General features: G+C 38.5%; 1 protein-coding gene across 3 annotated transcripts in view; it reads right to left on the reverse strand.

Annotated features, from left to right (window-relative positions):
- Nucleotides 1-22,799, reverse strand: part of TEC (tec protein tyrosine kinase) — a 130,821-nt gene that overhangs the window by 28,855 nt on the left and 79,167 nt on the right. For 2 of the 3 annotated variants that reach the window (XM_039845147.1, XM_039845149.1), the window contains 5 exons: nt 13,776-13,880; nt 7,146-7,227; nt 6,346-6,474; nt 4,192-4,232; nt 3,087-3,262 (listed from right to left, as the gene is read on the reverse strand). In XM_039845147.1, the coding sequence (XP_039701081.1) occupies nt 3,087-3,262; nt 4,192-4,232; nt 6,346-6,474; nt 7,146-7,227; nt 13,776-13,880 (533 nt within the window). The remainder of the gene's footprint in view (nt 1-3,086; nt 3,263-4,191; nt 4,233-6,345; nt 6,475-7,145; nt 7,228-13,775; nt 13,881-22,799) is intronic. The other variant, XM_039845148.1, reaches the window with a different exon arrangement.

Raw genomic sequence — 22,799 nt, forward strand, 5'->3', positions numbered from 1 at the left:
ACAAGTTTCAGAGCCCTTCCTAATATTCGATGATGCTTCTCTTAAATTCAGTTTCTTGGGATGTTTTAAAGAAACCACTACTTCAGAAAAGTTAAAGTGTTGGATAAAAACTGTCCACTCCAACACAGTCCAACAGAGCACTGTTTCATAGAGGGTAATCCTTGACCTCTAAATGGTTGGGGCTCTTGTTAAAAAGATAAATTCTTGGGTCATACCCCAAGAGATGTGAATTCAGAATGCCTATGTGAAGCCAAGAAATCTTCGATTTTACCCCAGATGATTCTTATGCACATTACCATTTAAGAAGCACTCACAGTGGGTAGAATCTTGGTAGAAGCCAAGATTTTCAGCATAACAGAGATACATGTATAAAATTTTTACATTGAGTAAAAACCCTGCAATCTTAAATTTGAATTTGAACTGTTAGTGAGAATTCATCACACATACACACGCACGCACGAGTGCGTGTGTATGTGTGATGAATATATATATATCCCCACTGCACTGAGAAGTGCCTATAAGCAATGACAATCCAGTAGTAATCAGAATCCTAGCACCCCAATAGTGGTCTCTAAATACCACTTCTTACTAAAAAGAGCCAGCACTCCTTGGAAAAATGGCAAATTGCAAGTTTGGCCAAGAAAATTACAAGATGAACGTGAGCCATTTTATTTTACCCAGAAAACAAGGAAGCTAAAAAAGAAGAAGGAGGTCCCCAACCCAAAATAGCCACCACTAACTAACTAAGATGGGCCAATTCAGCAAAAAGAATTATTATTACTGCAATGGCTTGAAACCAAACATATAGCATCCATAATAACACTAACGAAATATTGGTTACCATTGTTATTGCTAAAGGAAGCTCAGTCATTAACTCATTATTCTGAAAATTGGTAAAGGGAAAGAATCAAAATTTTATCTTGTTTTTCTCGCATTAACTAAATGAACTGGTTGATAAGGCAGTTCTCCTATGAAGAATTAATAAATGCAGATGGAATAACAGAATTAGAAAATCACCATTTTGCAATTCCTAATGAAATAATGGACCTAAATAATAATCATTAATGGATGCCAAAATCGTTAGATGAAATACTGATGAAGAACTTTATGAGGGAAGAATAAGGCTGACGCCTAAACCACTGAGTTACCTTCTCATCATTAGAAGTGGGACAACCAGATATCAACTTCTAATGTGACCAAACCTCTTGATAACAGTTTATAGGAAATACAAGATATAGAGACATACTAAATGACACCATATGAAGGCAATTTGCTCACTTCATAGGGCAAAGGACCTGGCTTCATCGATAAATCAAAAATGGAAAGGAAAAAAAAGGATGAGGACTTCTGTAGAATCAGAGACATATCAGCCAAAATGCAATGTGTAGACCTTGTTTTAATCTTGACCAAACTATAAAAGTATATATTAGAGCTAATCAGGGGAAATTGGAATTACATAACCACTATCATCTTTAGGCCCCTGCTCTGACCTCACACTTTCGAGAGCACACTGAAGCCCGTGTTCTTGCCATCACCTGGGTAACTAGGAACCCAGAATTCTCTGCCCATTGCCAAGGCTTATATGGGCCTTTCCACTGTATTCATCCTCTGCAAAGCAAACTAAGTTGGTTGTGTGCACCCCCTTCCAGCCCAGCCTCTGGGATGGCCAACTTCCGGAGCGGCTTTTGTAAGCAATGTGGACAGACCCTGAATGACGGGCAGGAGATCCTCCAGGTGCATGTGAGATGGAACCTGGTGCAGAAGAGAAGAGGGAGGTGCCTTGGGGAGCCGGCTTTCAGTGCACTGTGACTTTCTGGTATGGAACTCTAAGGCAAACCCTGCCTTCCTTGTCATCCTGAAGGTATTTCTGTCAAGTTGTGAGATAAATTATATTTTATTTATCAATTTGTTAGCTTGACTTATAACTTCTAAATATTTAGATACATTAGATATGTGGGCTTTCGTGTGTATTCTTCTTCCAGTCCTGAAAATGTTAGGGGAAAGTCCATAGGTTGTATTTTTTTTATTATTAAATATGAAAATGACACAGTGGTTGTTAAAAAAATCTTTAGCAGTTAGAGGTGAAATAATTTGATTTGAATTTACTTTTGAATATTCTAGAAAAAACAATTAGAGGATTGGTAAATCAAGACTGGCAAAATGTTGGTAATTGTTGAAGTCATAACAAAAGTACACATTACTTTTGTGGATGATTGAAAATTTCTATAATAAAAAATAAAAATCAGTCTTCTGCAGGGTTCGGCAAAGAAAAGCAGTGATGAACTTTTTGTAAACACAGACTGACAAGTTAAGAGTCCCCAAGAAGATAATAATGCACAGCAAACCAGCACTCAGTAAATGCACTATTGCTGAGAAGCGAGCAGAAGAGAAGGACCCTGCCTAACCCAGAGGCTTCTGCTGCTTTCTCAGAAGTGAACTGAGGAATAGAGAATTGGAACTGGGGATGGGGACAGGGCAGGGAGGTGAGGAAGCAGACTTGGGAAGCGGAAATGGTGTGATCTGACCAAGACAAAAAGTCTTCCTCTTCTCATCCATGAGAACTCAGGAATATAAACAGGATTACATTTCGGAGCTAAGTACAGAATATAGAGTTTGTTAATGAAGCCTAAAAGAAACTCATCCCCTACATTTATCCACATTTACCTGTTACTTACCAATAATAAGGCTGAAAAGAACAGTTCCTTTTACATCTTAAATTATCTTGCATAAATGCTTGTTTTTTAATTTCTTCCATGTATGTGCATGTATGTCTTTTATATATACACACAGGCACAATCACTTACCTCGGTGGCAGAGGGGACATAAAATATAATTTCCCAAAAGATCGAAATAATCCAATGAAACATAATGGGTGAGAGAGAGACCAGTGTAATATATTCTGATTTCTGGAAAGAAGTAGTTAATCCATGTACATGTATTGAGTCACAATGAAGAATATATTTGTGTACTTCAGAGTAATAATGTGTACTTTTACTTATGGCGAAACTCGTCATCCCGTGATAGTTACAGATTATCACACTCAGCTCCCACCCACAGTGTGTCATACACAAAGAAGGAATACTCACCCATATTTATCTCTTGCTCTCCACCAATGAACATCATTCTTTTCTAATATGATATACTCTTGGCCTCTCTCTAATCTGAGGTCATGTGCTTCTGTTGCTTGGAAATCGTACATAGCTACAACTATTTCTTCACTATTATCTTCTTCTTCAGGTGGAATTGGTGGGGGAGGCCTTCGCTAAGAAAAGGAGATAACATGTGAAAGTTCAGTCTTCTGTTTGAAGCTTGGTGTGAGGTAAAACACTATGATTTGTACTTCATCGCAAAACAAAGCAGAAACCTCAAGTCTACCTAATATAAGCTGGTGAACCCTCCCATGAGTTTGATGATATTGATGCTACTGGGTCTCTCATGGGTTTCAGAACACAGGACATGAGCAAAAACTGCCTTTAAACATCAAGAGTCTTCTGCTCAGTGTCAGGGTTAGCTTTCCAGGGAGAGGGAAGGGTAATATGTGAGTAGAAACCAGCAGCACTAAAGGCAGACCTACTGCTCAAACAACCTGCAATGAAGAAAACATGCTATGGAGTGGAAACTTTTATCAGGTCTCCTCTCACTCAAGCGAATCTGCACTTCTTTGTGCTTATTGTGTGCAAGGCACACACTTCGTACCTAACACACTCTTTCTCATTTATTCTTAATGCTGATCCCACGAAGTAGAGAACATAATTCCCAATTTACAACTGAGGAAAGAGTAGTTTAAGTAACCCACTCATAGTCACTTGTATCAGATTCACAGTGGATTAGGTCCTGTCTGGGTTGAAAATACATGTGTTTTCCACCACACACTACTTTTCAAAGGCATATCATAAAATCGGTGAAGTCATGCCTTTGTTATAATTCTGTGATTTTAAAATACTAAAATATTCCTTTAAAGTTCCACATCTCTTACACAATTCTTGAAGCCAAAATGTCAAATTATAAAATAGGGCCCCCAGTGATAATATCTGATACAATTAATATTATTTCACACCAAGAAAATATCAAATAAACTATAGCATATCTGTTTCTGATATGATGGGGGTGGGGAAGCAAATAGCATCACATGAATGAATAAAAACATACTCAATAATCTGAAAGTGCTTCTAAAAGTTAAAGGCCACATACCTTCTTTGTTTCTGGTGCTGGAGGTAGTGCTTTTCTTATACCTGAAAATGACAATAAAAATAGGTCAAAATGACATCTACCAATCATCAATATTCTTAAGGAAAAGTGAAAATGAACACATAGACAAGAAATCCACTCTGAGTCTCTCACTCTGGTGTATGTTGCTTGTATCACTATTTAGAACGGCATTTTAAAATGCTATTGCAGATGGTTTGTATTTCTGCTTTTCTGAACATACTATAAATTCCACAGAGATCGGAGCCATGTCTTATTTTTGTAAACAAGTGGTACTACATCAAACTAAAAAGCTTCTGCTCAGCAAAGGAAACCACCAACAAAATGAAATGGCAACCTATAGAATGGGATAAAATATTTGCAAACCACATATCTGATAAGGGGTTAATATCCAGAACATATAAGAAACTCGGAAAACTCGGTAGCAAAAAATAAATTTAAAAATAACTTAATTAAAAATGGGCAAAAGACCTGAATAGATATCTTTGCAAAGAAAACATACAAATGGCCAATAGGTACATAAAAATGTGTTCAGTATCACTAATCATTAGGGAAATGAAAATCAAAACCACAATGAGATACCATCTCACACCTATTAGGATGGCTATTATCAAAATCACAAGAGATAACAAATGCTGGTGAGGATGTGGAGAAAAGAAAACCTTTGAACGCTATTAATGGGAATAGAAAGCCACTATAGAAAGCAATATGGAGGTGCCTCAAAAAATGAAGAATAGAACTGCCTTATTACCCAGCAATCCCACTTCTGGATGGACACACAAAGGAAATGAAACCAGTACCTCAAAGAGACACCTGCACTCCTGCGCACACTGCAGCATTATTCACAATAGCCAAGGTATGGAAATAACCTCCAACTGTCCATCAACATGTAAATGGGTAAAGAAAAATGTGGCATGGCTATTACACAATGGAATGTTATTCAATCTAGAAGAAGAGAAGAAGAGGGAAGAAGAGGAAGAAGAAGAAGAAGAAGAAGGAAGAAGGAAGAAGAGGAGAAGAGGAAGAAGAGGAAGAAGGGAAGAAGAAGGGAGAAGAAAGGAGAGAAGAAAGGAGAAGGAGAAGGGAGAAGGAGAAGTGGGAGAAGGAGAAGAAGAAGGAGGAGAAGAAGGGAGGAGAAGAAGGAGGAGAAGAAGGAGGAGAAGAAGGAGGAGGAGGAGGAGAAGAAGGAGGAGGATGAGGAGAGAAGAAGAAGAAGAAAGAAGAAGAAGAAGAAAGAAGAAGAAGAAGAAAGAAGAAAGGAAGAAAAGAAGAAATAAAGAAAGAAGAAGAAGAAGAAGAAAAGAAGAAGAAGAAGCGAAGAAAAGAAGAAGAAGAAGAAGAAAAGAAGGAGGAGGAGGAGGAGGAACCCTGTCATTCGTGACAATGTGGGTGAACCTTAGTGTAGGGCGTTACACTAAGTGAAATAAATAAGCCAGACAGAGAAAGACGCCATATGGTATCAATTATATGTGGAATTTAAAAAAAAAAAAAAATTTCTTTTGAAGTAAAACTCATAGAAACAGAGTGTAGAAAAGTAGTTACCAGGGGCTAGGGGGTGGCAGAGTAGGAGAAATAGAGATGTTGGTCAAAGAGTACAAACTTTCAGTTATAATATGCATGAGGTCTGAGGATCCAATGTATAACATGCCTATAGTTGATACCACTAGAGTGTATAAATAAAATTTACTAAGAGAGTACAACTTAAATGTTTACACACATGTGAGATGATGGACATGTTAACTCAGTGGGAGAATATTTTCATTATGCATGAGTATATCAAATAATATCTTAAGATTTTATTTGTCCTTTACACCTCAAAATAGTTGAAAAATGTGAAAAAAAAACTACTGATGGTGCCATATTAGGCTCACACTTTTAATAGTCATTTTTATCAAGCTTCTACATTGTGATAAAGGGTCCCTAAAATCGATTAGACCTTTTGATTCCATGAGATGGTCCCACTGCTAACTAAATATAATTATTCTTACAAAATACACCTGCCCAATATTTACACTGTGCTAGAAAGTTTGAAGGCCATACTTAACCAACATCGAAATCAAAATCATCTCACTTTCTCACTATACCAATAATATGTACATCCTGAGCACAATATAATTACAGAATAAAACAAATACTTACTACTCTCAAAAAGATTATATTTTTCACATCCAGGTGCCAGTTTTTCAGTTTGTCGGCAACACTGATAACTTCCATCTGCCCAAAATTTAGGATGATATTTAATCATGATATTATTGTTGTTCTTGATTTCTGTAATTCACAGATACATTAAATGAGCAGTGAAATAAAACAGAGATAAAAGAATGTTTAGTAACACTGTCAATTATTCTTGATTTCTCAGATATCGTATTTATTATGAGAACACCTTCATAACATCATACAACCCAGCATTCAGAAAATCCATACGGTTCTCTTTCACCTTCTTTTTATGGCGAAGCACCCTTGTTAGCAGAAGTAATCTCTGCGACACTGTGATCGATAAACACAAACGTCAGCCCACCACCAGTTCGTTCTGCAGAAGCAGCAATGAGGACTGTGCAGGACAAATCACCCATCTAAACTTTTTATGCACAAGTCAATTAATCCACATCGAATGTTGACTACATAGGCAATTTCTTAGAAAATACTAAATCCCATTATCATAAAAGCCCAATGCTTTATCTTCTTCAAATGTGTTATGCATTAAATGAAAGCACGCTTTTCTTAGAAACTATGTAAATGTCACTAAAAAGGAATCAGATTATAAAAAAAGAAGTTATCTTCAATCTGTATCGCTTAGAGTAACAGACTGTCCTTGGAGAAACACTTATTGTAGATTAAAAGATTATAAATGTGTGATATATTATCTGTGTTTCTGTTTTAATAGCAATGTTATACCCTAAAATTATGTACAGATTAATATTTCATTACGGGAGTTTTACCTTCTTTTAACTTCTTCACCCACTGGTCCCTGCTTTGTGCACTAGGTGCAAAAATGTAAAGTGTGTTAGCATCATGAACAACCTAAAATAAAACATAAGATGGAATCAGTGAGAACTAGTACTTCTTTCTGGCACAGAGCCCTCAGTACCACAGACACCAACAAATGGTTCCGAAATGACTGAATAAAAGTCAATTACTTCAGATTCAAAGAACCTAGATTCTTGTCTTACAAAATCACATCCATTTCTTCATGTCTGCATCGAGTAGGTTATACATTTTGCAAAGGACTATGTTTTATAGAAGAAAAAAATACACAGAGGCTGGGATGCTTCACTAATCTGGTTATTTCTTGTGACCTAACTAAAGTTCCTTAGGTAAACTTGGTATAACGGAGATTATTCTAATCCAGTATTTTTTTTTAATAACATTTTAAATAAATGGACTACTCTTTCAGCTTCATTCCTATACCTTTCTTTTGTCACTACAAACAATTGCCGAAGCTATTAAGCCCTGACTATCCTACTCCATGCTATGTGCTTACATTCACTTAATGACTCCCACCACTAAGATATTAGCATTTTATCGAGGAGACTGAGGGCAAGCCACAGACCCTCCACTCCTGTAGAACTCCAGGAGGCACCATTCCATTCACATAGCACTGCAAACGGTGCCCTCTGAGGTGCCACCAAACTGCCCACCATTGTTTGGCTGGTAATTCAGAAAGTCATGATCCTGATTCCAGAGCCCAAACTCTTCACCATGGTTCCTCTTTCAGAGGTAAGTCTTGGCAAGAAATTAAACAGTCTTCTTATTCTTATTTTTGGTACTACTAATAAAATCAAACTTGGGAAACTTACTCAAGAACTTTATCTTTGGTCTGTCACAAGGCAGAAATGCCTTGATTATCTAAAAAGAAAAATATGGCTAGAAACCTTCTTTCACCACGTCAGCTCTAGATTGAACACAACTAGCTCTTTCACTGATAAATGGCTATTTCTGACCATATTCCATAGATAATTTCTTCCCATTTATTTTAATCAAATAAATGCAGCAATCTAAAAGCAACAAGAACGCCATAGAAAAGATGTTATATTTCATTCAGTTATTAATTAATCCAACTAGCATTTTGCTGTGACTATATAAAATACAAAAATATATCAAACATGAAGCCTATTTCCAAGACACATTTAGAAATATAACAAGACAGAAAGTGAGACATGATAGAGAGGCAAAGATAAAGTGCTAAGAGAGATGTGGGAATGTATGTAGCCTCATTTGGCCTATGATTTTCACACCTGTATTGCTGTGATTTATAACAATATTTCTTTGGTCTTCATCCTGTTTCCTGGCAGGAAACTCCTAAAATCCTTGGAATATCCCATGCTGAGAGTGACAACGGTGTTTTTGTTCTGCTAATGAGGTGACATTTGGAAAGCACCTAAGGATGAGCACTGGTTGCCGTAGAACCAACCACATTATTAATGGGTTGGAACTTCCAGTCCCCGCCCCCCCACCATCCTCCCACCTCTGGGGAGGGGAGAAAGACTAGAAATTGAGTTCGATCACCAATGGCCAGTGATATCATCAGTCATGCCTATGTAACGAAGCCTCCATAAAAAGCCTGAGAGCAGAGGGTTCGGAGAGCTTCAAAGGTTAGTAAACACGTGGAGATTTGGAGCGAGAGGCTCCACAGGAAAGGGTAGGGAATTGCCACGCCCTTCCCTTCACCCTCCCTCCCACCCCCGTGCCTCGCTCTATGCATCTCTTCCTGAGTTATATCTGAAATTGAGGGTCTTTATGACTTTAGTTACATTTAGTTTTAAATCTTAGCTCTAGAAATCATAACCCCTTCCCCTCCCCAGGGACCCAGCCTTTCTCCCCAGATAATCAGCAACCCTCGAGATGGCAGAAGACAGTGGTCCAGACCTGACTAACACCACAGGGCCCGGACCTCAGGCAGGCTATAGACAACATCTTAACCTAAGGTATGTTTCTGCTCCTGAGCCCTAAGTTTACTGCCCATGAAATGAGGCAGAGGGACACCAGAACAGACTTCAGACTGTCCTTAAGACCTGAAGAAATGATTTACTATCTTTAACCCCACCTCCGATCAATCAGCTCCCAGCACAACCTTGAATCCCCTAACCCGCAGTGTCTTGTGATTTTGCCCTATATAATCTGTAACCTTATACACCATCGGACAGTTAGGCCTTTTGAGCATCAGCTTCCTGTTCCCCTGGGTGTTTCCAATCAATAAAATACCGAATATTTCTCCACTGCAATTCTCAGCACTAAGTATTTGGCTCCGCTAGCACCAGGTAGACAAACTCTTTCTGTTCAATAACACATCTTTTTATAATAAACCAGTGGTCTATTAAGTAAAATGTTTCTCTGAGTTCTGTGAGCCTCTCTAGCAAATTATTTGAACCCAAGGAAAAGATCGTGGAAACCTCCCACAAGACTGCCCCCACTCCAGATGCCAATGCAAGTCCAGCTGTCACCTGTGCTTGTGACTTACTGGCTTCCAGAAGCACAGGTGACAGCTGGACTTGCATTGGCATCTGGAGTGGGGGCAGTCTTGTGGGACTGAGCTCTTATCATGTGGAATCTGATGCTATCTCCAGTCAGATAGAGTTAGAATTAAGATGAATTGTAGGACACCTAGCTTGATGTCAGAGAATTTATTGGTGATGTGTTAAAACACACACACACACACACACACACACACACACACACATTGGAACTTAGTGTTAGACTCTCAACACCTTAGCCAGGTTTGTTCATGCAATCAACTCTGTATGGAAGAAATAGGTTAAAATGAACCACGAAACGGTCACTCTGATTTGACACAGGGATATCTGGAATGTACTTCCAGGGCTTTGAACCTTCCAGAAACCTGAGTGTATTGTAATAATTTATCACAGTAATTTACTGAGTCTTTACATTAGGCTAAGCACTTTACATACACGGCCTCATTGATTCCATATAGCAGCCCATGTCTGTATTAGCATTAGGATCCTCATTTTCCAGATGAGAAAACCAAAATGAGTGAGGGTAAGACACCTGAGTTGGATCTGTTTGACCCGCAAAGGCTCTTCTTATTCATGTGTCCCCCAAACACCTTGAAGCTGCTCCCTGACTGTTTCCCTGCTAGAATCTGCCTTTTCGGGCTCCAAACAGTCTCACTTCTCAAAACTCACCTGAGGTCAGTACTGTGAGCTTGTAACTTTGTTAAAGTCTGTTTAAAGAGTAGCTATCCAAACACAGAATTCTGATAAAACTAAATATATTATCTAGCTAACTTGGAACATTCGTATTTCTATTAAAAATTTCTAGAAATAGCACTCTCAACCCAAAGAATAAACATCTAATTTTGGCTTCTCAAGCAGGCTGGTGGGAGAGCTTTCTGGGGTCCAGTATCCTTCCCTCGACAAACCCTGGAGCATACTTGTAGGCCCCCTTCTGTGTCATCCACATGGACAGCTGACTATGACAGAGTGAATACAGGGAGTCACGGTTCTCATGTGCTTCACATCTTCTGGTGAGTCATCCTTTCACAGCAAAGGTCGTCAGGGGAGGGAAGCGATTTGCAGACCTTGAGGCAAAGAAGCTATTCCGACAAGGAGGAAATATACACTCCCTTAGTAACACTACTCATTCATTTTTCCAAGAGTTTTTCACTGACAATGTGCTGGAGGAGAAATAGCAGAGATGTTACACAAACAGACAGATCTGAGTTCAAAACCCAGGAAAGAAACACCACGTCCCGGGGAACCCCCGGCTACTATCAGAAAACTCAGCTAAGAAAGCAGCCGGCTCCTCTTATTTTCTCTTCCTTCCTAGGGCTAAGATGGACTGAGAGAGGAAGCGACCTCCTTTTGTCTCTTGGTATCTTTTGAAAATGTCTACTTCTACTTTTCTTTTCTTTTTCTTTTTTTTCTTTTTTTTTTCTTTTTTTGCCTTGCATCTAAACGCGATGTAAACTTTCACTGTGAAGATGTGAAACTAGGATCTATACTTTCTTGAGTTATAGTAAGAGAGGACATTTTGCATCTTTCAAATATTGCACATTTAAATTACATAGTTAAAGCTCAAGTTTTCCTCTTCTTAATTTTTAAGGTTGTTTTTGAACTTTTCTTATGTTTATTCACCTCAATAGTCAAAAATGGTTCAGGAATGGAATGCTTGCTATTCCTGTATTTTTCTCATTCTAAAAACCAGCCCAAAGCTTGCAAAGTGGATTTCTTTCTCTTGGACAGTAAAAATCCTAACTCTGGGTCTAGAATCATGAGAACTATAGCTCCCTACAATGACCTGCCACCCACAAATGTCTAACAGCCATCAGGAGTGTGGTAGGAGTAGTTCTTTACTAAACCTGAAATGAAGTCTCTCTCTCTCTTCTCTCTCTCTCTCTCTCTCTCACACACACACACACACACACACCACACACACACACTTAACATTATATGCACTTAACATGCTTAATCAAGAAGATTAAAATTGGGTTTACTTCTAGATCTGGGTGGTAAATATAGTGTTAATAGCAGTGGTAAGAGAAGCAAAATAACAATAATTATAGCAACTAACACTTATCTTGCTCTCACTGTGTATCTAAGCTATTTATATATCACCTTAGTTAATCCTCACAACATTCCTAGTAAGCGAGTACTATTCGTATTATTATTCTCATTTTTCAGAATAGCAGTTAAGTGATTTGCACAAGGTCAGAGAGCCTGTCAGTGGCAAATCAGATGGTTTGGCCTCAGAGTTGACTCTTTAAGCACTTTAATGTCCCTGCTCTTCATGCAGAGAAATGGCAGATATAAAATGAGGAATTGAGAAAAGGAAAATTAAATGTTGCCTTTCTTCCCATTGTGTTGTTGCCACCATAATGAAAATAATCCAGATGCGGTTTTAAAGCTTCTACCTTCAGGTCATCTTAATCTTCCAAACCGGTAAATGTTTACTTGACGTGTAATTGATAACTTCATGTAGCAATTAAAAGTAACCAAAGTCTCCAGTATGATGCTATGTTGAAAAGATTTTTGCAACTTTCCCCTTAGTATACAGATCATAGCCATGGGTAAAAGATGACTTTCATTGGAGACATTCATTACTCAAAGGAAAGCATAAAAGCATCCTCAACCAGAGAGAGGAGTGGTTAGGTGCTGGAGAGGGGTCCTGTGCTGTCTGCTACAAAGTCTGAAATGCCAGGATCCACCTCTGCACTCTTGACTCTCAAGGCATGTGTGCACCATGATCCTGCATGGAGTGGCTCAGGATGCCATACCAATCCTCCTTGGGAGTGACAAGATAATGAGTGCATGTTCTAGGGAGCTTTTCAATTCACAAAATTACCTTGGACAAGTCATTTAACATCCGTGAACCTCAATTTCCTCAGTCAGAAATGAGAATAGTATATTTACTTCCCTTATATAATCGGTGCATTATGAGAGAAAACATGAAATCACATAACCTTTTTAAAAGGTACAACTTTATATATAATGCTAATGTTATATTTTGCATCGCAGGCAGACTTTTAATCTCATTTCTGTTCCAGTAGCTCACTCCTGCCCCTTCTCATCTTCTCAAATTCACAGGGAACACCTCATCTTACTTTTTTCAGTCTCAGTCCCCAATCCTTCTCCTAACTTCTCTGTGATAAATCTGAATAGCAGCAAATTAGGTCTGGGGTTCAGAAATTCAGGATATTGGTAGAATCTAACAGACCAAAAACGAGAATAAGACAATGTTTCGACCAAGACTGAAAAAGTTCATGAAGAAAAGCAATTACAATTAAAGCACAAATTGACCTAAAAATCAACTACTATATGATTCAACAATTCAATTTCAGATATATATCCAAAGGAAATTAAATGTGCATCTTAAAGAGATATCTGCATTCCCGTGTTCACTGCAGCATTATTTGCAATGGCCAAGATATAAAAAAGAACCTAAATGTCCGTTTACAGATGAATGGATTAAAAAAAGTGTCTATATACAATGGAATTTTTTTCAGCTTTAAAAAAGAAGGAAATCCTGTTATCCCACAGCATGGATGAACCTGGAGGATATTATGCAAAGTGAAATAAGTCAGACACAGAAAGATAAATACTGAATGATCTCACTTACATGTGGAATCTAAAATAGTCAAATTCATAAAAGCAGAGAGTGGGACAGTGTTTTGCCAGGGGCTAGGGGGTGGGGGAAATGGGAGATGTTGGTCAAAGGGTAGAAAGTTTAAGTTATGCAAGATAAATAAGTTCTGGAGATCTAATGTGCAGCGTGGCGACTACAGTTACGAATACTGCATCGTATCCTTAAAACTTGCGAAGAAGGTAGACCTTAAGTGTTCTCACCTCAAAAAAAGAAAGAAAATGGCAACTGTGTTTAGTGATGGATATGTTAATTGGCTTGACTGTGGTGATCATTTCACAGTTTATACGTATATCAAAACATCAAGTTTTTACACCTTAAATATAAACAATTCCTATGTGTAAATTATATCTAAATAAAGCTGAAAATATTTTTTGACTCGACCACAAAAGCAATGACAGGAAACTGTAATATCAAATATAAGCATGACTAAAAGCCCAGAATTACACTGCCACAGAAATATGTCAGCTCACCTGAAATGGAAATTTATTTTGACAGGGGATGACACCGTCGTCATTCTTCACTATTTCTACACACTTGATTTTCGAAACATCAATAAATCCTTTTCTGTATTTTTTCTGTTAAAAGAAAAATAAAGAGAACTTTTACAACAATAAGATAGATGAAAAAATATTACTAATATTTGTTAACATTTGACTCAAAATATCACAATTTCCTTAATAATTATCTAAATTGTGAACAATTATTATTAAAATTGTTCAAAACACTAATACTGTGAGGACTGTAATCAAGATAATTAAGTTCTTTAATTTCTAAAAGTGAGTGGTTCTGCCTTCCCCCAAAAGCTCTAGAACAGAAAATTAAACTCCCTCTTATTGCGGCCTTCCCCTCTTAGACACACACCTTAACTTAGATTTCCTGATGACAGCCCCACAAAAGATAGCATCAAAGACCAAACCAAGCAAAACTGCATGTACTCGATCACAAACTCCAACCAGTTATTTTCAGAACACAGAGCTCAGGAGACGGCTTCAGTGTGTTCACACGAAGCCTCTACTCAGAATCTATCACTGAATGTTTTACTTTCTTCCCTGTTGCCCGCTCTCCCTATTCACTGCAAAGCTCCCTGCAGCAAATAATGACATATCGAGACACACTCCCTGCAAAGCAGTCACACCCTTGAGTATAGTAATCTCGCATTTGAGAATTTATCCCAGGAAAAAGTCCAAAAGAACTCAAAGTAGTATGTGTAACAATAACTTGATATATAGTATTCATTAAAAATATTTCAAATACAATAAAGAAATAAAAATGTTTGCTGAGTAACATTAACTGATATATTCCACACGAAAGGTTCTGGCGGGGGCGGGGGGTAGATATTCATATGATAAAGAATAGAAGAAAAAGTAGAGAAATGTAGAACACTATTGTGTTTGGGGTGAACCAGCCATTCCCTGGCCCTGGTCATTCAATTTTACTTCATCTAACACTTTGAAATTGCCCTCTAGCTACAATCTGGGCCCCCTACCCTGCTCCTAGAAATCTGCTCTGCATCCTCACTGTCACCAAAAGACTTTCATACCTGCCAACTCTCTCAGGCCATCAGCTTCCGAATGACTAGCTAATCTGGAGGTCATTTCACCAGTGTATCTCTCTTCCCTTCTCTACCCCTCCCTTCTCTTCCCCTCCCCTCCCTTCCTCTTCCCTACTCTCCCTCCTCCCTCCACACACACACACACACACACACACAGGAATCCCACTTATCCCTTGACATTTTTATCAGCCCCCAGTTCTATCTACACCTTTAACTATTCCTACATACCTGACCGCAGAAGGTCACAAAACAATCCTGCCTTCTCTACTCTTAGCCAGGCCTTCACTGTAGCAACTCAGTTCTTTTGTGTATCTCTAGTGGAGTGAACCTAGTAGCCTCCACAGAGACCACCAGTCTCATCAGAACTACAAACCCTTCCATTCCCGTTGTCCCAGCTGACACTCTTTATGGAGAAGAGAGCAGGCATCCCACAGGCACAGGTCAAAAGCACTCTAAGATTTACCCTTTTCTCTTCTCTTTCATCTTGTCTCTGAAAGGTTAAAAAGGACACAAGTAAAGATACTGCAGTTGGCACTTAACAGATGTCATTTCATTTCGTGCTCACAAAATTCCCCTCATTTTAAGAGGAAACTGCAGCTCAGGCAAGTTAAATATCACCCTAGGACCCCCAACTGACCCCAAAGCCAACTAAACCCTGGGATGCCCCAGCTGCAAACAGGTGACAGAATTAATGGAGTCATGTTCCCGAGGAAGCAGCAAGGATTCTGAATATGGACTGAGCTTTAGTCAGCATAGGGAGAGGGACATTCTCCCCAGTCATGCTCTTCAAAGGCATTTACTTTTCCTGCCTACGGCCACATCCAGGCCACTCCCATCCACACCACGAACACTTTTTCTAATCTTGCTACTGCCCTAACTCTTCTCTTCCCTTCCTGAAAGAGAACGTGATTACACCTTCAGCCTTTCATTTCCTTCCCACCCACTCCTTTCTAACCACTTGAAATCAACCTCCCACGTCACCACAGCCTGCTAAAGTCATTCTCAAAAAATAACACCAATGACCAAACCCAACAGTCTTTGCTCGGTTGTCATCCGCTCAAACCTTTATGAGGCACTTTATGAGTGCCGACATTCTCTTCTCTCTTAGTGGCCTTAACTTGGGGTTATCTTCGTTTTCCTTCTCTCCCTTCCCCTCAGTTTCCCACAGGACAACAATTGTCCTGTGTCAAGGAATACACAAACTCAAGACAGAGGAAGCTCATGTTCTAAGCCTAGAGTCCAAATATTGTGCCATTTTATCCTCACAGCCACTCTTTGGGGTAAGCATTATTAGACACATGTTACAGAGAAAAAAACTAAAATTAAGTAACTTTCCCAAGTTTACCTGTGGAAGAAACAAACAGTATTTATTATACGATGTAGTAAGTACTGTATATTAAAAAAAGATACTAAAAGAACATGATGGAACTGAGGCTTAAACAACAAAGTGAACAGCAATGTGAAAAAAAACATATTCCAGAATGACCTTGGTTGCCTCACCTAAAATGGAAATAATAACAGTATCTATCTACTTTATAGATATTATTACACAGCTGTCAGAATTAAATGATTTAGTATTTGCAAAGTGCTTAGAAGAGTGTCTTGGCCTATAGTATGATATCTATAAGTGTTTGCTACATAAAATAAATAAGTAGCAAGGAAATCATTAGTGCGGCTGAAGCGCAGAGGCAGGATAGAAAGATGAGCAGGGGTCAGCTTGTGAAGAACCTGCAACATGGTGCTAAAGGCTCTGGTCATACAGGGCCAACCACTCTCTTCCTGGGGCCTGTGCCAATTAATTGGCAGAAGAAATTGCCAGAGCACCATCCTCCTATTAATAAGTCATACATATTAATTATAGAAACCTCAGAAAATACTAACAGCAAAAGAGAATCAAATGACCCTTAATCCCCCAATCTTAGAGAAAATCACTGTTGACATCATGGACTTGTTCCAGACATTGCTCTGGGGTCATGTATCACCTGCCAGCTCTCTTAGCCCTCACGCAGAAAGGCTATGCAGGGTCTGCTTCCAAGACACCCACCACCTGCCCCAACTACTAAAAGCAGCTGTTAGATGCGGGTCAATCTATACAGGAAAATTTAAGATGACTTGATCTATGACTCTAAATTCATGTACTATGATATATATTCCATTCATGTACTGTACTGATATTTGGGCTTATTAATCCAAATATCTTGCTATGAAGTTTGAAGATAAAAGTTCAAATTTAAGTTGCTCATTCATTATTTTATTTATCCCACCAGCAAACACTGAGATGCCATACCAAGCACAGTAGCTTCAAAGTTCTGGAAGAAAGTTGGGTGTCTCCTAAAGAGGAGTTCACAATGATATGGTGGGTGAAAGAGGAGGAAGGGAAAGATTCATAACAATCAAAAAAAAAAAATGATGAAGTCAGCAAACACATGGTGTGCTGTGGAGTGGGGCAGTGATTGGGCCAAGAGAAACTGCAGAAGTTTCATGGAGGAAGTGATATTCTGATGCAATTTTTAAAGAATACGTAGGTGTTTCCTGTAGAGAAAGCAAAGAAGAGTTCCAGGCAGCAAAAAAAAAAAAAGGAAAGAAAAGAAAAAAGAAGAGAGGAGGGGGAGGGGAGGGAGAAAAGAGAAGAGAAGAGAAAGAAGAGAAGAGAAGAGAAGGAAAAGAAAAGAAAAAAAAAACAAGAAAAGAAAAGAAAAAGAAAGCTCAGGAGAAGTGTAGGAAATGACACCAAAAAGGTTATTTGAGATCAAACAGAAAAATGCTCATATGTCAGACTTAGGAGTTTGGATTTGCCCTGAGTGGCTTTAAGTGTGTGAAGAGGAAGAAGGGGAAGGAGTGCTGGGTTGAGGTTTATTTTTTAGAAAGATAATTATTTATGACAGTTTGACAAGTGGGTGGGGACAGGGAGCTAGCTAGGAGACTGCTGCAAGAGTTCAGATGAGGGATGATGAAACTGTGAATCCAGTCAATGGCACTAGCGGAGAAAAGCAAGGATGCTGGAGTATTAGGAGGTAGAGTCCACCTAACTCTGTGACCAATTAGATGTGGGGATTAAGAGAGGAGAAGGAGTTGGGGAACCTCAGAGGTTTTGAGTTTGAGTGACCAGTAGACACTGATACCATAAACCGTGACAATGAATACTAAAGGAGAATTGGGTTTGAGAAGTGAGGTTGGTAAATGTTGTTTAAGCTGACTATTGAACAACTTAGGTGGAAATGCTTGGAGGGAGTTGAAAACGTGGGGCTCAAACTCAGAAATGCTTAGCACTTTCACTATAGATAAAGAGAATTCTGCTTTTCACAACACATACACAATATATATAGTAGTACCTTATTCTAGCCACACCTCAGGGCAACCCTGAAAGTTAGGCAGGGCCAAGGAAGAAAATTTTGGGAAATATTAAGAGACTCGCCATAGAGAACACTGAGAATTAATAAAAGAGCCATGTGCCCTCCTGACATCTGGTCTCGTAAAACCTGGTCTTCACACTGTGATTAACCAGAGTTAACACTGAGCATGGACATACAACATGCTTAAAACCACACATGAACTGAATGGCATAAGAAATGGGAGGTAGGCATAAGAGATCCTGTCCCCTAGCAATTCTTACAAGGTAAACTGTTGTCCTCTACTTTCTGGAATACTCAATATTTTTAAAAGATCAATATCGATCTTAAATTAACAAAATTAAAAATTTTTAACGTACACAAATATCCACGGCTGGCCCCAGGTGAATTTGAGAAGTCCGCTGTTTATCTCCAGGACACCTTCATGTTCACCTTCCACACCCTTCTTCCTAGGCGTCCTGAGTCCTCACGTGCCCAGTGAAAGACACACCAGAATTTCCGTCCGTATGACAAATGATCTCTCCCTTTTCCCCTATCACAACTTTTATTCCTAATGTGCCTACTCCCAGCTGCGTGCTGTGGGACAAACTTACTGGATGATTCACCTGTGCGTTGCAGCAGGACCTCAGGGAAGGAGCACGAGCTTTGGAGATGATGGATCCTGATTCCAGCCTCTGCTTTGCCCCTCATAAGTCGTATGACCTAGGGCAAGCTCTGTCTCCTTGCAGTTCCTATGTCTGTAGGGACAGGATATCACTGCTCACTTTACTAAGCCTTTAGTAGAAAGAAAGATAACGTACACGGTGCTGAGTACAGAGTCTGGCACAGGGAAGTCACTCCCTAAATGGCAGCATTTACTATGAATTAGTTCTCACAACACCTGGGAGTTGTTAGGAAACTGAGCAGCAGAACAATTATGAGACTGGCTATGAGGCTAAGCCAGAATTGAACCCAGATCTCTCAAGAACGCTAAAGCTTTTACGTGACTCCAGGTCTCTCAAGCTGGGATATTTTTGGACTCTTATTACAAAAAAGAAAATTATCTTATGTCAAAATCTAAAAATTATAGAGCATTCGCTATGAACCAGGCACTATATTAATGTCTTCACATGGATCGCACAATAAATCTTCGCAGCATTATAACATGAGAAATTTTGCCACCCCATTTAATAGATGAAAAAATATCAAGACAGTATAATTAACCTGCCAAAAGTCACACAATAAACCAAGATTTGAATTCTAATTCCAAACCTGAATTCTATCAAGTGCCACATACACTTGATAGTAGTTAACTAAGTACAAACATAAGCTCAGTGGAAATTTCATATGCTTATAGCTTTTAAAAACTGTTAAGACCAAAGCAAGTTCACAAATTAAATATGAACAAAACTATACAATAAATAAGATTCAAATTAACATTACTTGAATGCGACAGATGGGATGTTCGTTGGAACAGAATCCCTCTCCCGAAGCTAGTTCTTTTGGTGACCACACGTTTGTACTCCTGTGTGCCTGCCATGTGACTCCGGTGCTCTTTCACACCCTTCCCTCAGTTCCGACCATGGAGAACCTTTATTTGTATACACTCTGCCATCCTATCATTAGGCCTCCTTTTGGTACCACTAAATTGTTTAGTGTTTATTCGGCCTGTGTTGTTTCTCAAGAGGGCACAACAGTTAAAATAGACCATAAATACAAACCCAAAATGGTTGCTGACGTGACATAGTTTAGTGACGAGGAACCATCCAAACAAAAAACATATTATATATAATAAGACATACAAAAAATTCCCAGAACTTGCAGTCTCAGCAGACAGCACCAAACTTATTGCTAACATTCATTGCCATCATGACCATTCCTTCATTAAGCCTTCACTTACCAAAGACTGATTCTAGCTTCTTTGGCCACATACCAGAGGACCATGATGGAGATTTTAAAAAGAACAAAGTTTCTTGCCCTTAAAGAATTTACAATCAGATAGTTCCTAAGGTTAAAGAGAGGAATGACAATGAAAGTTCGATGAGTCAATACGAAAAAACTAAAGCTTTCCAGTCAATTCTTGAAAAGGAAAGATGACACATTCTACACTAAAAATCACAAATGAGCCAGAAAGCCTATTCTATACACAAAGGTAGCTCTTCCATTTCCACTCAGAACAGAGTTAAAAGAATGAGCCTCAAGTGTGGCAGGAAGTGTTAACCACGAGAAACAACAAAAGCCTCAGGATAGACATATACGATCCTGTATTTTTCTTGTAAATACGAGAATAATTTTGTAGACTTTCTGGTATCAGGAGAAATAGAACAAATAAAATATAAAGTCATTTCCAACTTGGCGATCCTAAAATAAAATGCCCCCTTTTTACCAAAGACTAAATTCTAGTGAAAAATAAAAGAAAGCAAAAACAAAAACCTGGCATCCAAAAATATTTTTTTCCTCCCTTTTAACCAGCTCATAATAATAATTACTGATTTAGGTGTTTTACATTTTGTAAAGCTTTTAAAGTTTAAAAAAAAAAGGGCACATTTAAATTAAGAAGCCAGTAGTTGCGTACATAAGCATGGTTTCATTAAGAATAAAGTTTTAACATTAATATCCAGAATAAAAACAGGATGCTGAAAAATCTCTCTCTATAAAAAATCCGAAGGCAGAAAATTCCATTCCCGAAATCACAGAATAATCTTCATATAAGATCATGCTCATACAGATTATTATAAGGTTTCTGAAGCTTTTGTTGTTGCTGTTGTTGTTGTTTTACTTGATTTAAAGCTAAAGTTTATTTTCTTCTGAGTGGTCATTCCTCTCTCTCTTGAAACAAAACAATATTTTTATCAGCTATTTTTAAAAGTAACTTATTCTCATCTATCAATTACTATAGACATGCAAGAAAAGTTCGGCAGCTGCTTAGGACAACATTCTCTAACCACCTGTATGCTAGATACTATAATAAGCACAACAGATGTGAGGATTGAAAAATATGGCCACCGTATTTACCAAAGAGAAATGAGGGCATCTGACCACACAAAGATTTGTATGAGAAGATTTGCAGCAGTTTTATTGGTAATAGCTAAAAACGAGAAACAACCCTAATGTCTGTCAATGGGTAAATAAATTGTGATATATCCATTCATACAATGAAATTCTTCACAGTAATAAAAATAAATGAAATACAGGTACAGCCAAATGGATGTACTTCAAAATAATATGCTGGGTGAAAAACTAGTTTAAAAAGAGTACATATATTGTAGAAGTTTGTATACAAAATTCTAATAATGTGAACTAACCTACAGTGTCAAAAATCAGATCAGTGATGATTTTAGGACTGTGGGAATGAAATGAGAGGTATGAATTACAATGAAACACGAGGAGACTTTAAGGATGTGGTTCATTATTTTATTGTAGTAACGGTTTTACAGGTTCACACATATGTCAAAACTCATCGGATAATATAACTTAAATATTTATTATATATTGATCATATCTCAATAAAATTGGAAAAAAATATAGCCCCTGCCCTTGGAGATTTTGAAATCTGGAAACACCTGGAAACTATGAAGTTCTCTGCTAATTATTTAGTGTTCTAAATCATAGACCAAAAGAAACAAAAAAAAAAAAGAAAGAAAGAAAGAAAGAAAGGAAGAGAAAGAAAAGTAGGTACAAAGATTAAGCAAGATAACTTCAGTTTATAATGGGCCAAAAGCGGGCAATCAATCAGCCCTCATTTAAATGAAGGGTCTGCCTTTAGGATTTATTCAAATTTAGAAAGAACTCACCCATTCATTTGATTCATCCAGTGTTAAATGAATTTCTGATTAAGAAATAAAATAAACTGAACGCCTTCTCCCAAAACTTTTGCCTGATGCTACTCTCCTCTTTCTTCCTTTTCCATCACTCCTTCTTGGCAGCAGGCATGATAAAGGCCACCAACTGGAAGCTCCATGAAGGCAGACCCACTGCCTCCCTACAACAGCACCTACAGCAGCGCCTGGTATGCAACAGCCTGGCGTGTGGCAGGAGCATAATGACTTTGCTGAATAAGTCAATGAATGAACAAGGACACAAATGAACAAGAGGGGCATCAGCTAAGTGGAGAGGAGGCCTTCCTCAGGTCTAATCTCACAACATTCAGTCATAGCCACCACTTTTCTTGACTAAATCATTTCAAAGAAGAATTTCATCTAGGTTTTATTTTTGTCACTGCTCTTTCAGACATATACCAGACCACATGGGCACAGGCATAACAAGAATCACCAGGACCTCAAAGGTCCTGCTTCTTCAGCCCCCTCACATACTGCTGCAGATGTGAATACCCAATGAACAGAGTAACTGTTACGTTACAATCCTCGGAAATACTCATAACTACTATCAAGGGACCCCTCCTCAACCACAGAGATGGCAATCATTGGATGTCCCTGCAAAGTACAAAAGAGAAGGAAGTCACTTTATAGATCTCAGAGGTTTCTATGGTTAACACACTAGTGAGGGTTCTTTTCTTCGAAATTAAATCACTTCATGATGAACCTGACTTGTGTGTGTGTGTGTGTGTGTGTGTGTGTGTGTGTGTGTGTGTGTGTGTGTGTTTTGAGGCTCTT

Source organism: Pteropus medius, unplaced genomic scaffold, assembly GCF_902729225.1.
Source record: "Pteropus medius unplaced genomic scaffold, Ma_sr-lr_union100, whole genome shotgun sequence".
NCBI classification, from domain to species: domain Eukaryota; kingdom Metazoa; phylum Chordata; class Mammalia; order Chiroptera; family Pteropodidae; genus Pteropus; species Pteropus medius.